The sequence below is a fragment of the Rhamphochromis longiceps genome, linkage group LG16 (genome assembly GCF_057381845.1).
Source record: "Rhamphochromis longiceps isolate RC_006_pf linkage group LG16, R_longiceps_female_GT1.1, whole genome shotgun sequence".
NCBI classification, from domain to species: domain Eukaryota; kingdom Metazoa; phylum Chordata; class Actinopteri; order Cichliformes; family Cichlidae; genus Rhamphochromis; species Rhamphochromis longiceps.
Window position 1 is genome coordinate 27,174,520 of NC_140572.1, and position 16,809 is coordinate 27,191,328.

General features: G+C 38.7%; 1 protein-coding gene across 1 annotated transcript in view; it reads left to right on the top strand.

Annotated features, from left to right (window-relative positions):
• Positions 1–16,809, top strand: part of erbb4b (erb-b2 receptor tyrosine kinase 4b) — a 361,178-nt gene that overhangs the window by 252,963 nt on the left and 91,406 nt on the right. The window contains exons 9-13 of the mRNA XM_085385312.1: positions 230–356; positions 1,422–1,495; positions 7,744–7,834; positions 9,329–9,528; positions 13,199–13,334. Coding sequence (XP_085241438.1) covers positions 230–356; positions 1,422–1,495; positions 7,744–7,834; positions 9,329–9,528; positions 13,199–13,334 — 628 coding nt within the window. The remainder of the gene's footprint in view (positions 1–229; positions 357–1,421; positions 1,496–7,743; positions 7,835–9,328; positions 9,529–13,198; positions 13,335–16,809) is intronic.

The window sequence follows — 16,809 nt, forward strand, 5'->3', positions numbered from 1 at the left end:
TACTGAATGTTTGTCTCCATCGATTTAGCTATTTTATTATTAACACTATATAGTTGTATGTATGCACTGTTGTCAGTTTCACTATTGGGTTTATTTTGGCAAATGCAGGAAAAGTACATGTTGTCCTGATTGCATCAAACCCCTAATCTACCTCGTATTTTGCATGTTTGCACCATTGAATTAATTGATGCAATTTTTTCTCTTCACGGTTTCACTGTGTTTCTTTCAGCATGTGATGGGATAGGCACAGCAAGCCTACAGACTGCTCAGACAGTGGACTCCAACAACATTGACAAGTTTGTCAACTGCACCAAAATCAATGGCAACCTGGTATTCCTCATTACTGGAATCAAAGGGTGAGAGCTGAGAAGATTCAGCTTATCGGAATGACTGAAGACAGTGTGGGAGAAAAAAAATCTGCCTAAATATAAAATGGCTTTTCCCATTCCATTCAGCCTTTCTGTATTCAGCTGAGCGAGCACTGAGCATTCACAGTGGATTGTTGAAAAAGAGCCCACAGGTAGTGCACACTCCACTGAAGTTGGAAGTAACTAAAAGTAAAAATCGCAGCTGCTAGTCCACTGTGACCATTTTAGCCTTCAACTAGACTAAGTGTGCACCTGTTGGTCTCATAGCATAGATGGTGTGTTTAATTTGGGTCACCTGGCATACAGATTGGGGGATTGATTCAATTATTAATTAAGATAGATGATACTCTTCAGCTAGCACACAAGTGAACATCCATGATGGACACATTTAGAGCATGTGTGCTTAACAGATGTTAGTTTAGAGTGGCTAAGTGTGACCTCTCTGTGCAAAGATCTCTCCGGGGCTGTGTCAGCTTCTCCACCGCTGTACCTGCTGACTGCTTCCTTCCTTTTATTCTCCATTCTCAGTCTCCTTTATTGAGTTGTTCTCTCAATAATCAGAAACTTTGTTTTTGACTCAAAATTGCAATTTGAAATAAAACTGATTATAATACTTGTGAAAATATGGTATTTTAAATACCATCGAGCTATTAACAGTGTGATACAGATTGAATCAAACTGTTAATTGGATGGATTAATCTGAATAATGTTAGTGGTTAGTTATGTCTGCATGGATATACAGTACTATTTGTTTGCATTCATTCATATGTATTTAATATAGTTCACTTAAAATATCCCAATCAGGTATTCTCAGTACACATACATGATTTACCTCTTCAGCTGGTAAATGTAGCAAACTTTTCTTACCTGTAAGTAAGAAAATTTCCTGTAAGTATCGCATTTTTGTTGTACATGTACAATGACAATAAAGGACTATTTTATTCTATTCTAAGTAGGTATATCCCTTACACATACAGATGGAAATACTAAAACACATTCTTTTTTTCTTTTACTTGATTTGTTTTTGTCATTCTGATCTCTTTTTATTCACAGGGATATCTATCATAACATTGAAGCGTTGGACCCGGAAAAACTCAACGTGTTCCGCACCGTTCGGGAAATTACAGGTAAGTGTATAAGTTGCACTGCATTGGTCTTATACGCGTATGTATTTAAAGAAAGAACAAATGTTTACTCTTACTGTCATCTCTTTTCTTGAACAGGAAAGTTTCACATCAATGCTTATAAATACTTCCATGTATCAGCATATGTGTTTTTCTTCAAGTCCTCCCCTCCTCTTGAGAATGTCCAAACCAAGGACAGGCCTTGCAGAATAAGATGAATATCATATGAGTCTTTCAGTCTCCTCTTTCTCTCTACTGCTTCTCCCTCAGGGAGTCCCTAGCCTTGAGTCCCGCAGCCCCAGCTCTCCCTTCACGCACCATGAAGAAAAGAGCCAGAACATGCGGTGCACATCGTTAATCCCCCAGCTCTCCATGCCACCTCCACTTTTTAGCTGCGTGTACACTGTCATCCTTCCAGCCCCAAAATTTGACAATGCCATCAGAAGAACACATCATATCTCTGATGTCATATTTTCAAAAGCAATAGGAAACTATTCTCGTAAAATATCAGTGCTGTTTTTTCAAAAAGGTCTCAAAGACTTTAGAGTCAGACCTGTTACAGATCGTCAACTTTTCTTTATTATCAGGTGTGTTTCCAGAATCACTAAAAACTGCTGTAATCAAACCTATACTGAAAAAGGACAATCTTGACAAGACACAAATGAACAACTACAGGCCGATCTCAAATCTCCCGTTTTTAAGTAAGATCATTGAAAAAGCAGTTTCTCAACAGCTCAGTTACTTCTTAAAACAGAATAATTGCTACGATGCCTTCCAGTCAGGTTTTAGACAGAATCACAGCACTGAAACCGCTCTGACCAAAGTGTTCAATGACATATGTCTGAATACAGACAGTGGAAAAATGTCAGTCTTAGTTTTACTGGATCTCAGTGCAGCATTTGATACAGTTGACCACAACATATTACTCAAACGACTGGAGAACTGGACAGGTCTTTCAGGAACTGTACTAAACTGGTTCAAAACATACGTAGAAAACAGGAAATACTTTGTATCAATAGGTAACTTCACATCTGAGCAGACAAGTATCACATGTGGAGTTCCCCAAGGTTCCATCTTGGGACCCCTTCTGTTTAACATCTACATGCTCCCACTGGCACAGATTATAAACAACAACAAAATAAACTATCACAGCTATGCAGATGACACACAAATATATATCACAATGTCACCAGGAGACCGAGGCCCTGTACAGGCTCTTGGTAAATGCATTGAGGAAATCAATGACTGGTTGTGCCACAATTTTCTCCAGCTAAACAAAAACAAAACTGAGGTAATAGTCTTTGGCGCCAAAGAAAAACGATTACAGGTCACCAGAGAACTTCAATCTATACATCTAAAAACCACAAACCAGGCGAGAAATTTGGGTGTAGTGATGGATGCAGACCTAAACTTAGAAAAACACATTAAGACAATAACAAAGTCAGCTTACTATCACCTCAAGAATATATCAAGGATAAAAGATCTGATGTCTCAACAGGACCTGGAAAAACTAGTCCATGCATTCATCTTTAGTAGGCTTGATTACTGTAACAGCATCTTTACAGGTCTACCTAAAAAATCAGTCAGACAACTACAGCTCATTCAGAACTCTGCTGCTCGAGTCCTTACTAAGACCAAAAAAGTGGACCACATCAGTCCAGCTCTGAGGTCCTTACACTGGCTGCCTGTCCGTCAGAGGATAGACTTTAAAGTTCTGATGCTGGCCTATAAAGCTCTGAATGGTTTAGGACCAAAATACATCAATGACCTCCTGACCCAGTATGAACCATCCAGATCCCTCAGGTCATCTGGATCCGGTCTTTTATCAGTTCCCAGAGTCAGAACCAGACACGGAGAAGCTGCATTCAGCTTTTATGCTCCTTATATCTGGAACAAACTCCCAGAAAGCCTCAGATCAGCTGAAACACTCAGTTTATTTAAATCCAGGTTGAAGACTCACCTGTTCTCAGCTGCATTTGAATAAAGCACCAAATCGACACTTTAAGCTTAAATTTCAAAACTTACATTTAACTACTGATTTTATCTACTGTTCTGATTTTATCTGTTTTGATTTTATATACTGTTGTTTGTTTGTTTGTTTGTTTGTTAATTAGTTAGTTAGTTTATTTGCTTGTTTTAATCAATTTTAAATCATGCTTTTTATTTGTTCTTGTTTCTAATGTCTCTGTAAAGCACTTTGAATCACCTTGTTGTTGAATTGTGCTATACAAATAAACTTGCCTTGCCTTGCCTTGCCTTGCTATTTAGCCATGAATGACAAAAGCAGATGTCTTATTAAACAATGTGTCCCTTTCATCTGAACACCACTTATTTATTTAGGATTACATCAGTTATATTTTTTTTAAAAGAAAAGAAAATTGTGAAGTATCTAAGATGTGTCTTAGATACTTTACTTTCTACATAACCTGTAGCAGTTATAATAATAAATATTGTTATACCTAATGGCAGTTACTCTTAAAAGCTAATATGGGGGGGGTAATAAACATACACAATCAAGTGCCAACATACATGTAGTAGTAATAGCAGTTTTCCTACTTGTTCACAATCCAAATCATGTTTTTGAGCTGCGACCACCATCTGTCTACATAATCTAAATGTGATAAACCACTCTGATAGAAAAAGAGTTGTATTGTTGCAGTTCAAAAGCTAACTTAAAAGGAAAGATTTAGAAATGAAATGCTGCAGACAAAATAGCATTTTTATTATTGCGCTTTCCTTAATGGAAACTGACAACTGATGTCAGTTACAACTAATATTTAAGCCTGCTCAAAGGGAAAAAAGGAAGGATTATAGTGAGTTAGGAAAGCAAGTTAAACTAGCGCAGCTGTTTTTCATTTGATAGAGTGAATTGTCCATTAACACCATTGGGGCCATTTTGATACCCGCTCCTCGTGTCTTCAGGCAAGACACTGAACTCAGTTGATTGAAACCTTTGCATCTGAACTCTTTGTATCTGCTAAGGTATATAAATCTCTGTATAAGTCCAGTTGTTTACTCTTTAAACTGACTTAGATATATTCCAAAACTTGACTTCGAAGTCATTTTGTTTTCTTGCTTTTCCTCTCTGATGGTTAGTGATGACAGTTTGAAAGCAGGTGATGAAGCATAAACCAGCAGCCATGTGGTCAGACACGTGTGTCATCTCAGCTTGTCATTTCTCTGAGCTGGCAGAAGAACGTGACTTTTTACAAAAGCAGGCAACCTGCATCCATGACCCCAAGGTCACAGCTAGCGTTGCTCTGGCTTTCAAATGAGCTCTGTAGTAGGACAGCTTTCATCATCCACACCAGCACACGCATCTTTCTGTCTCAAATCAAATTCTGATCCATTATGCTTTTGTCTTTTCGGTGGCTTCTTACCAGGTCAGGATTTACCCAAAGTGTGGGTGTAGCTAGCACGATTCAGCATAAGTGGGTTTCTCGGTGTTGTGACTCAGAATGTAATCACTACAACTTAAGCGCTCTTAACCTTTGCTTATGAGCTCATGGCCTTCTTGTCCAAGTGGTTCCACATTTTAATTCACTATGCACATTGGTGTGCTGCTGATGTGGCTCCCAGCAGAGCATACACTCCTGATAAGTGATCTTTCCATGTGCATGAAAATTCACATGAAAACACAAAAAAATACAAGCGCTAGCATAATGTTGCACACAAAATTTTTGTTGACTTGCTTTTTGGCATTGATCTTTCTATCTAGTGAGGTTCCACAATCTGTCTGAAAGGATCAGGCCTACACTTAAGGGATGGCTGTAGCTCAGGTGGCAGAGCAGGTCAGCCACTAATCAGAAGGCCGGTGGTTCGATCCCAGGCTGCCTCCTGGCTGCATGCCAAATATCCTTGGGCAAGATACTAACCCCATGTTTGCCTACTGGTGGTGGTCAGAGGGCCTGGTGGCGCCAGTGTCCGGCAGCCTCGCCTCTGTCAGTGCGCCCCAGTGCAGCTGTGGCTACAATGTAGTTTGCCATCACGAATGACTGAATGTAGTGTAAAGTGCTTTGGGGTCCTTAGGGACTGAGTAAAGCGCTATACAAATGCAGGCCATTTACACTTTTCCCCTATGAAGGGCCTCATGGACCGCTCCTATGTGATTGTTGATAGTGATGCAAATGCACATTAAGGCATCTAGCACAACTTAGAAACAAATTAGCTACAAAGACTTAAATCAGTTCAGTTAATTTCAGTTATTATTAATGCCAATCAGCAACAACAGTTACCTCAAGGAAGTTGAACCTCTGAGTTGATAACTTGCTGTAATCTATTCTTATTGCTCTTCACTGGAAGATCTATTATGAAGTTTGCCTGAAGTGTAAATGTGAAGTGTGTAGAGACCTGCAGGATATTTAATGTGTATATAGTTAGATTGTTCCAAAAATGCATTGTGACCATTTACTCTGCACAGACTTTAGGAAGCATGTACAATACAATACAATACTGGTGTATTTTTACATATGATACACAAACTATATAGACTTAGACCTTTTATTGTCATTGTACAGTTGCTTGCACAATGAAATTATGTAACAATTTCTATGTAACAATTTATATACATATACAGACTGCATCACATGTCTTCGTTGCTGTATTCGTATGTAGCAGGGCACTGAACAGTCATTCTAGCTACCTTTCCAGTCACCTTTAGAATTGTACTACTTTTTTTGTAGCTTAGCAGCTCAGTGCTCGCCATGTTTATTAGCATTATTGTCTCTTTTACTACACCGTGAAAGTTACTATTACTTGGCAGTACAATAACACAATTGCGGAAACCTACTCTTTCTAGAGTGTCTCTCTGCTTGGACAAAGACTGTTTATTTATATATTTTAACCTTTCTTATCAACAATCTTCACCCACTTTCTGATGATAGCAAATACAGATAGCAAACGTTCGCTGCTATCACATCCCTACATTGGAACAGACAGGAAAGATTTCAACAGGCAGTAGACTGCTATTGTAAGTAGAGAACACCCAAAGCCCTCTGAAATAGCTCCGTGCCAGAACAGCGAGGTGCCTCAGCACTGCAGGTTTTGTCATTAAGACAATTAGTGTTGACAAGTACAGCGCTAACGATTCTATAGAACTGCTGCCTCTGGGCTAAGAGGCACTCACAGCATCATAAACTGCACATCATGAGAATCAAGATGGACAAATACCAAAAGTGCAATTACCTTTTACAAACCGCAATTCCCCAGCAATATATTTGACATTCTGTACGAATACCTCATAATGGTTTATATAATGGAAAAAATTCTTCTTTTATCCTAATGACTGCCATTATGCTCTCATTAAAGGTTCACTTTAAAAAAAAAATGTGTAAATGACAAAAAATGTTAAAATGTTTTTTCCATTTTGGGAAGTAGCATCATTTTGGATGGAACTGCAATAAAAAATCATGCATGATTCCTCACCTGTTTTGGGCATTTCCCAAGCATTAGTAATAAGCATGTATTGAGACCCCGTCACTACTCAGACTGGATGCACTTTGTCTTTTGTCATCAAGCCAAGCGTGGCATTGTGTTGCCACAAGCTCTACTTACCTTTCTCTGCCATTCCTCCCTTCCCGGACCAACAAAATTATGCATCCTGTGGGAAGAACTCACACTGTCTAGCATAATAGAGTCTGATACTGTTTATTGACTGGAGTATTGCATGTTTAGCTTTTAAAACATGCCATTATATTTGTCTAGACTTTCCTTCCACCTCCTTCTCCTCCCCTCTTACCTCTGCTCTTCTACCCACTGTGGATTTTTCTTTGGTCTCGTAGCCTCTGTTGTTTGTCCTCTGGTGTTGGCTTGGGGATTGTAGTCCCCTACTGTTTTTTCTAATAAATATTTCATATTTCTGAATCTATTATTAAAAATCCTAAATGAGCCATGGCCATTTTCTCAGCTTTTGATTTTATCTCCTAAATTATTTAACAGTTGACAGGGAAATAAAGGAAATGCAAAAATATTGATAAGTCAGACTTGTTATAGCTGGCACCAAACTCCTCTGTGGCATTGCTGTGCCAGACATTTATCTGGCTTAGAAGTGCTTCGCTGATTTCAGATGAGGCTCAGGTGGTGCAGTTGCATTGTTGTGTTTCTGGAATGTTGCTAATTCTAGAGAGAGGCCGGTTCTCTCTGCTCATTTTCTTCTTGTCACTGTAGAAATGGACAGTGTGATAGACAGGTGATTCTGGTCTGTCAGTACTCATGTGGATTTATAACCTATGTTCATCCCTGTCTTCATTTAGGTTTTCTAAACATTCAGTCATGGCCTGACAACATGACAGACTTGGGTGTTTTCTCCAACCTGGCTACTATTGGGGGAAGAGCATTGTACAGGTACCTGAGTGCATAATACCTTCACAAATTCTTTTTCTTTCTTTCTTTTGTATTTTGTTTTTTGATTGTTGGGAATAGTTTATGCCAAGTTGTTTCACAAATGTCTCAATCAGAGCTCAGTTCTTCTAAATCAATGGCAAGCAGGAAAATTTGTGGTTTTAGATTTATTTTTAGCTAATTGTAGCGAACAATCTCTGAAGCCACAGCTCACTGGAAAACTGAAATGAAGGAATGAAAGACGGAGCCGATAACAGTAAATTTAGAGTATTTCATTGTGCTGTGTTTTTATTATTATTACTTCTTATAATTAATTTCTATTCTCTTTTTTATGTTAAGCACTTTGAGTTAAGTTTGATTATTTCCTGTTCTATACAAATAAAGTTTATTATTATCAGTAGACTAATTTCTATTTCTTTTTGCTATTGGTATGGAGGGGCTGTACACATATTGTATGTATATGAACGCATAGATAATATTTACACTACACAGCTTATCTCACAGATGTAAATTCACATGCATTGTTGCAAACTGCTGTGGTTTAAAGAAGATCGGAAAGACGAGGTTACAGTCGCAATCAAACGTCTCTACCTCTGGTTATATATTTAAACCATTTTAATGCAAACTGAAAGTGGATCCGGTTTTGTTGGATAGCCTTATCTGGATAAGTGCTATGCATGTTAATGTGTGAAGTGTAATTTTTTTTTGTTACTGCTGAAGAATGCTGTACTTAAAACATGACTTTCTAAAGACAGCTTAATTATTTAACCTAAATTATAGCACTTAATTATTCATCATTTAGATTTTTTTTTTCTTAATTTGGAAAACATGCAATAAAAATGTAGCGGGATTTGGATGTAATCAAAGCGAGTGTCTGCTGATAAAGTGTAGACTGTGAGATTCAGTGTGTTTTTGTGTGTGTGTGTCCCTAGGCGTGCGTGTGAGAGTGTGTGCATGTGCACTGCACCTGCCTGCAGATGGAAACAGCAGGCTGCAGTACAAATTATAGCCTGCCACCCACCCCTGCCCCGTGCTTCATTCCTGCATACTCTCTGTCTATCTGATGGTTCTGACACCCACTGGCATCCTGTCATTTTTAAACCATGCAAGTGGGACATATCAGGATAGCTGGGGGTAGGAAGAAAAAAGAGAGAGAGCCTAGCAGACAGAATGATTAAAACACATGTTGTAAGTTGCATTGTTGCAACATAGGACAATGTGATCTCATAAAAACACAGTGTATTCTTCTTGAAATTATGATTCAGTGATAGAATTAATGTTGACTAATGAGATCACAGTTGAGATGACTGGTAGACCGCTATGATGTTTAAACAGCATTTCTACCAAACCTGTGAAATGATTCCATCTTCTCTCTTCCCTTTCTTTTCCTCTTTTGTCCCTGCGCCACATCATTTCTTCTCCTCCTGCTCCTCTGACCTTCTTTCCTTTGCTGTCGGCTCCGTCTTCCTCTCACCTCCACCTATTCTTACCTCTCAGTGGGATCTCTCTGCTGGTGTTGAAGCAGCCGGGGATCACATCACTTCAGCTTCAGTCTCTGAGAGAGATCAGTGCTGGGAATGTCCACATTGCAGAGAACAGCCAGCTTTGCTACTATAACACCGTCAATTGGACAAGACTGTTCCGTACTACAAACCAAAAGGTTCTTATTCGCAACAACCGAAGTCCACAGGAATGCTGTAAGTTGATGCCACAATCATGCTAAACATCTAAATAATAAATATTTGGTCAACTTTGCACTAAAAAAAATGACCATATCTCATGAGTTGCTCTACCAAAACAAAAATAAATGATCAAAAATGATCAACAACCTTCACCTTGCTTTGAATGTTATCAGAGGCTATTTAGATTGTATATGTACTTATAAAGAGCTATAACAGCAAAAGAAGAAAATAGTCATCTGAACAGAAATAAAACAGAAATAAAACTTCTGCAGATTTTCAACAACGCCATTCTTGGCATATACTCGAAAGATGGCGCGGCCACGTCCAGGCGCCTTCCTTACCGCTCCGCTCCGACTATCCACTTTTCTTGTTTTTTACTTATTTTTTGCTCTGGTTTAGGCCACATTTCACTGTGTGTTATACTTGTATAACTGTGCATGTGACAAATAAAGAACCTTGAACCCTATTTACTTTTTCTTTTTTTTTACCGATCTAATGAATTTGATGTACTGCAATATATTTTACCACTGTTCTATAGGTCCCTCTTCCACTTACAACACAACTCAAAGCGCATTGACACTTTTAAAGAAAACTTTAAGTTAAAGTTTTTAGTTCTTTGCCCACAGCAACACCTTTCTACCAAGTTTCATGGTAGTTGGTTTGCTCTTTTTGTCACCTCCTAGTATTTGTGAAAAAAAAGCTACAGAAAATATACCAGTTGCTATATTGTGCTGCACTGTATGATACAATTATTTAGTTGCAAATTTGCTAAATATCCAATATAAACTTTTAAAAAACTAAAAAAGGTAAATTATGTTTGTATGTCCACAAAAAATAAGTAGCAAACCTGTCCAGTCATAGTTTAACGACTTCTGTTAAAACATTATATATGTATGCATTTGTTAGTGAAATCTACCACAAGAGCAGATCTTTGTGCTGCAGCTTTTGAACAGCTATGAAAACAAAGACATTGTATGAAAATTACGTTTTAACCTCTGATTCTGGATATCCTCTGGTAGCAGGACATATTTGAGTCATTATAATGTGCTAAATGACCTCTGTGTTGTACAACCGTGATACATTTGCATATTTTAGCTGTTAATTTAACACTCACTGTCTAGCCTCAGGCACCATCAAGAGTACGCTTTTTTTTTTCTCAAACATGTTCATATTTAAAACAGGTTGTACACTAAAGAAAGGAACGAATCTACTCAACATTTCTTGTAGTATAGATTTAAAAGAAGTTTGAATTGTCGAACTAACAAGAAACCAACAGACAAAATTCTGCTTTCTAAGTTATCACCCAGCCTTCATAACAAAGGCATTTGTTTTAAAGGAGCTATTGTAGTGGCCATTCATAGTAAGGTTTTGAGGCTTGTCTGTCTTATGAATGGTACCCATTATCTCACTAGCTTCTGAAGGACACTTAAAAACAATAATTCAATAATTAAACAAATTAACATCAGGGTCATTCCGAGAGTGCAAGGTTTAGAAAAATGAAATTAGGCAAATAACTGATGTGGTGAGATAAAGATTGCATTTCTAAAAATGGAAGAGCTTTATTATATCACTGCCACAAGTGTTAAGACATTATTCATTTATGTATAATGTTCATTAATGAGCCAGTATTTGCATTATTGAGTTGGCCCCTTTTCACTGTTCATGTGCTCCTTTCCCCTTGGCACTTCCTTACTGTTGAACACACACACACACACAGACAGATACACACACACACACACACACACACACACACACACACTTTAGAGTCTTTGAAGACTCCCCTCAGTCGTGCTAATCAGCACTGTTCAGGGACAGGTTTTTTAATCTTTATTTATTTCTTCTGATGTTTTCTTTCTTTCTTTTCTCTGCCCTTATAATAATTGTAATCATAGCCTGAACTTTTGTCTTCTTTCAGTCTCAAAAACGCTCCTGCCAGGGCTTTTGTTAGTCAGCCATGTCAGAAACATCTGAAGTTAAGATATGTTTTTGATCTTGTTGTATAGTTAAAAAGCCATGCAACCACCACTTCCCCTTGTTTATATCTTGCACCAATCATTCTTCCTTTTCCTCATTTATTTCTGCCTGGTCAGTTTACCTATGAGGCTAGAAGCATGAAAGAAGTGGTTTTGTCTCTTGCGAAAGACTTTCATCCGCTTTTCTTTATGTATCTGCATCTTTTTGTCTGAATTTTTATTTTTATTTGGAATAAAGCTGTGGCTATGACACTATGGCATAGTCATTGGCTTGCATGTAGCCAGGTTCCCAAAAACAGCAGGGGACCCTTTTGCAACCATGTTCTGTAACCACTGGCTATCGAGAAAAGAAGAGAAGAGAAAGAGAAAACCTACAAGGGGGGAAATCACGTCAGATGCAGGCGGGATGATAAAAGTTCACAGTGTATCTGTAGCGCCGTCACCGCGTTACTTCAACACTCATTTTGTCACTGTAATGTTCTGAAATGTAGCAACCTCTGTACAACTGAGTGCTAGAGGGGGACAAGAGAGAGACAGAAAGAGATAAGAGATCCAGGCCATTATAGAGCAGATGTAATGGCCTGAGTCAGTCGGTGCTATATGAAAAACATTGAGGCAGAAACACAGAACAGATTGTTCACTACAAATAAAATGAGAGAAAGGGGCATTTCTTTACATGACTGAGTGCAGCAAAGTATATCAGACTTACAAGTTTAACATTTGTATCTTTGTATCACAGGTGGTTTTTAGTATTGCTTTACGTGGCTATCCAAACAACACTTGTTTGTGCTGTAAATGTCACGCTAAGCACTTTTGCACTGAAACCAGATACTATTGCTACGTAAAACAACTTCATAATATACAATCATAGTATTCAGTAGCTGTATATTTGATTGCCCTTTCAAATTGAAAGGCTTAAATCCTTAAAATGACTTTTTCTTTAATTATTTGTAAGGTTTTGTTAACTCGACTAGTCTGGCATCTGCATGTGCTTCCTGTATCTCACTCTTCATTGTTTGCACAGCAATTTTACAATGAAGCAACCCAGCCTTCTACTTTTCTAATTGCACCATATCAGTCAGTACTGTAGACACACTGAGCATGCAGGCCATTTATATTAATAGAGAACATATAGTATACACTAAAAACGAAGTGCCAACCACGTCCTCTGATGAATTGAGTTAATTAATGTGATGTTTTTAAAAAGTTTCTGGGATACATGAGAGCGTTTTTGTGGGAGGAACTAGGTCGTCTTTTAGTTCATCCTGGAGGATAATTATTCTGTCACTCTGTAGTGTACAGCGTATTGTTTGACACTTTCTTGTTTACCGCTTTATCCCAGAGCACGTGTTTCAAACGCACACCTTTTTCCTGTGTCTTGCTGCAATTACTCTTGCCATTGTTTAGGAAAGAAGTCCCCAGAAGAAGAAGAAGGAAAAAAAAGCTAGCTTTTATAGGCCAAGAAAATGAACATCTGCTCTGTGGAGGCGGAGAAATTTAATGCAAAAATAAGCCTTCGCAAATTGCAAGCGCCTTAGTAAATCTAGTTCTGTGTCTTTTCATAAATAATAGGATTATTTGGCTAATTTTATACCCAGCTAATTTGGGGGAATTTAGGGTTTATTCATTGCGTCTGACACTGAGTCATCAAAGCTCAGCTGCATGCTACATGAGTATAATCCTTTGCCTTCTTTGTTTATATGTGTATTAAGCAGCCAAGGAGCACATGGTGTGTGACCCACTGTGTTCAGATGCTGGATGTTGGGGTCCCGGCCCAGACCAATGCCTGTCCTGTCGATATTTCAGTCGTGGACGAACGTGTGTAGAATCCTGCAATCTCTATGAGGGGTGAGTCCTGAATATGCTTGCACATATATATTCAGATATAGTGCTGATAAGAAGATGGAGGTGGGTGGATGGTTTGTGGCTGAGTTTAATTGTTGCTACTGGACTGACTCAGAGAAAGCAGATGTGGCATTGTTCGTATATACAGAAGTTTATATGTTGTCCTCGAAAACCTGCTTGACAACAACAACAACAACAAACAGACAAACAAACAAAAAAATATATAAGGAAAGCAGTGTCTGCTATATTATGTCAGCTTATGTAAGTAAAATAAATATTCAGCTTTTTTATTATAACAAGTAACAGTAAAGCAGACAAAATACAACCAAACAAGTTACATTGTTACAGCTAGGCCAGCATCAGCATGACAACACTGATAAAAAAGTATTTTATAATCAGTGACACTTGTGACAAAACATGGTTTGTATGCTTCTCCCTTAGACTTTGCTTGATCAGGATGCGTTTACCACCAAAGTTTACTTAATTTTGTTAAGGTGCCAAACACATCTTTCTGCTGTTGTAGTCTATAAAAGTCCCCACAAATGCTTAGTTAATGATTACTCTTCAGCTTCTTGACAGTAAAATGGGCTAGAACACCACAGAAACACAGTCACTCTCTGGGAATTTTCATAAGTTAGGCAAAAAGAACAGCATCAATAGCCCTTTTTATTCTTAAGTGTGTTCGAGCCCCTAAGAGCCATAACTCTCTTAGATTGTGCCAAAACAGACACGCTGTATGGTAAATGGGTCATATGAGTGCCACATCAAAACGTTGATCTAACATCAGAATGCTCTCATGAGTGTCATGTACGGTCCTTTACTCATACCGTTGTAGCAACAGATAATGATTGTCATGTCACCAACGTGAAGCTTTTGAAGTGACGGGCATCTGTGTGGCAAAATGTAGCTACTTAAAAAAGTAAAGGAAATATATTACCCTGTTACTGCCAACAGGGAATTTATTTAACTTGAACATATTTATGAACAAAATAAAACATGCTCACAACAACTAGGTGAGAAAAATTTGTTTCGTTTTGTTCACTGCCCTCTGAGGTGTCTTTTATTTTCTTGGTTCATTATCTTCCAAGAAAAGCTTTTAAAGATGGCCCCAAACTCGCAGATTAAACAGCATGACAAGCAGTTTATTTTGTATTTTATCAGTTCTTAAAGAAACTGAGTTCCTTTAAGAACAAAGTTCTTTTTCAATAGATTTTTGTCCAGATTATATTTCTGAGCAAGAGGATATAATTGCATGTTCCAGGGATAGTTTATTACCTTATTCAACAGGAGGCCAGTCCGTAGGCGCTGGCAAAATCATCTGAGAATATAGCTCGGCTTTAATGCTACTGAAGTCAGCAATGGCTGGAGCATGCTGCATGCCTCTAAATATACGATTAATCAAATGCATCAGCAACTACCGAATGATCTTATAAATACTATGAATAAATGCAGTTTTAATTTGAGTTACTGATTTTTTATGCTTTTTTTCATTAGTCTTATTTAATGAAATACATTGTGACATTAAAACAGTCCTCTATTTTTAAGACCTGCTACGCCATCTGCTCATCAAAACTTTACCTGAACAGCCCGTGGCGCTTTCATTTTCGAGATAAGCAGTACTGTTCTGTTTACTGGGGATGATATTAAGAGCCAGGGGGTGAAAAGAACAATTTAAAATGTGGTGCTAATTTTTAGTTTAAAAGGCACCCCTGCAGAGTGTCATAACAATAGAGGTCCCCTGACTTTAAAAGAATATATCTTGATGCTATCTACCTCCTAATGAAAGATCTGCTCCCCCAGGGAGTTTTATTAATGAAATTTTAGATGTTTTTACCCTGCAGAACAGCTGGGATGATGCTTTTAAGTTCTGTCCCAACTTGATCAGAAAAGTTTGGTGGCCACATTGGAGAGGACAGAGGAGGACGAGGAGGTGTTCCTCGGGCAGGGGGGCTAGGCGTGTCACTGCGTGTCACAGTCACTGCTTGCGCACGGGGCCACGCCCTGCCTACCTGTCCACCTGCACGTCAGCGTCACCTACACCATCAGCGTCACCAACACCGGCACATTCACCAAACCCAATAATTCTGTGAATGCAGTCCAAGCCCTTTGCCATATCCGCACAAGCACAGCGCTTTCCGTAGTTCCCGTATTTTATGTTAACACTGGTGGCCCTTTTATTTTTATCTGAACAGCATGTATCAGTCCAATCAAATGGCCTTTTGTGGTTTAAGTGCATGTTGTTGCAATTTTCTTGGGTTCTTGTGGCTCAGGAGACAGAGCGGGTCATCTACCGATCGGTTCAATCACCGCTTCAGCTCCAGCATCCTTGGGCCAGATACTGTTTTGCTCCTGATGCATTCATCAGAGTTGTTAGATAGCAATCACTTATACAGGGAGTGCAGAATTATTAGGCAAGTTGTATTTTTGAGGAATAATTTTATTATTGAACAACAACCATGTTCTCAATGAACCCAAAAAACTCATTAATATCAAAGCTGAATGTTTTTGGAAGTAGTTTTTAGTTTGTTTTTAGTTTTAGCTGTTTTAGGGGGATATCTGTGTGTGCAGGTGACTATTACTGTGCATAATTATTAGGAAACTTAACAAAAAACAAATATATACCCATTTCAATTATTTATTTTCACCAGTGAAACCAATATAACATCTCCACATTCACAAATATACATTTCTGACATTCAAAAACAAAACAAAAACAAATCAGCGACCAATATAGCCACCTTTCTTTGCAAGGACACTCAAAAGCCTGCCATCCATGGATTCTGTCAGTGTTTTGATCTGTTCACCATCAACATTACGTGCAGCAGGAACCACAGTCTCCCAGACACTGTTCAGAGAGGTGTACTGTTTTCCCTCCTTGTAAATCTCACATTTGATGATGGACCACAGGTTCTCAATGGGGTTCAGATCAGGTGAACAAGGAGGCCATGTCATTAGTTTTTCTTCTTTTATACCCTTTCTTGGCAGCCATGCTGTGGAGTACTTGGACGCGTGTGATGGAGCATTGTCCTGCATGAAAATCATGTTTTTCTTGAAGGATGCAGACTTCTTCCTGTACCACTGCTTGAAGAAGGTGTCTTCCAGAAACTGGCAGTAGGACTGGGAGTTGAGCTTGACTCCATCCTCAACCCGAAAAGGCCCCACAAGCTCATCTTTGATGATACCAGCCCAAACCAGTACTCCACCTCCACCTTGCTGGCGTCTGAGTCGGACTGGAGCTCTCTGCCCTTTACCAATCCAGCCACGGGCCCATCCATCTGGCCCATCAAGACTCACTCTCATTTCATCAGTCCATAAAACCTTAGAAAAATCAGTCTTGAGATATTTCTTGGCCCAGTCTTGACGTTTCAGCTTGTGTGTCTTGTTCAGTGGTGGTCGTCTTTCAGCCTTTCTTACCTTGGCCATGTCTCTGAGTATTGCACACCTTGTGCTTTTGGGCACTCCAGTGATGTTGCAGCTC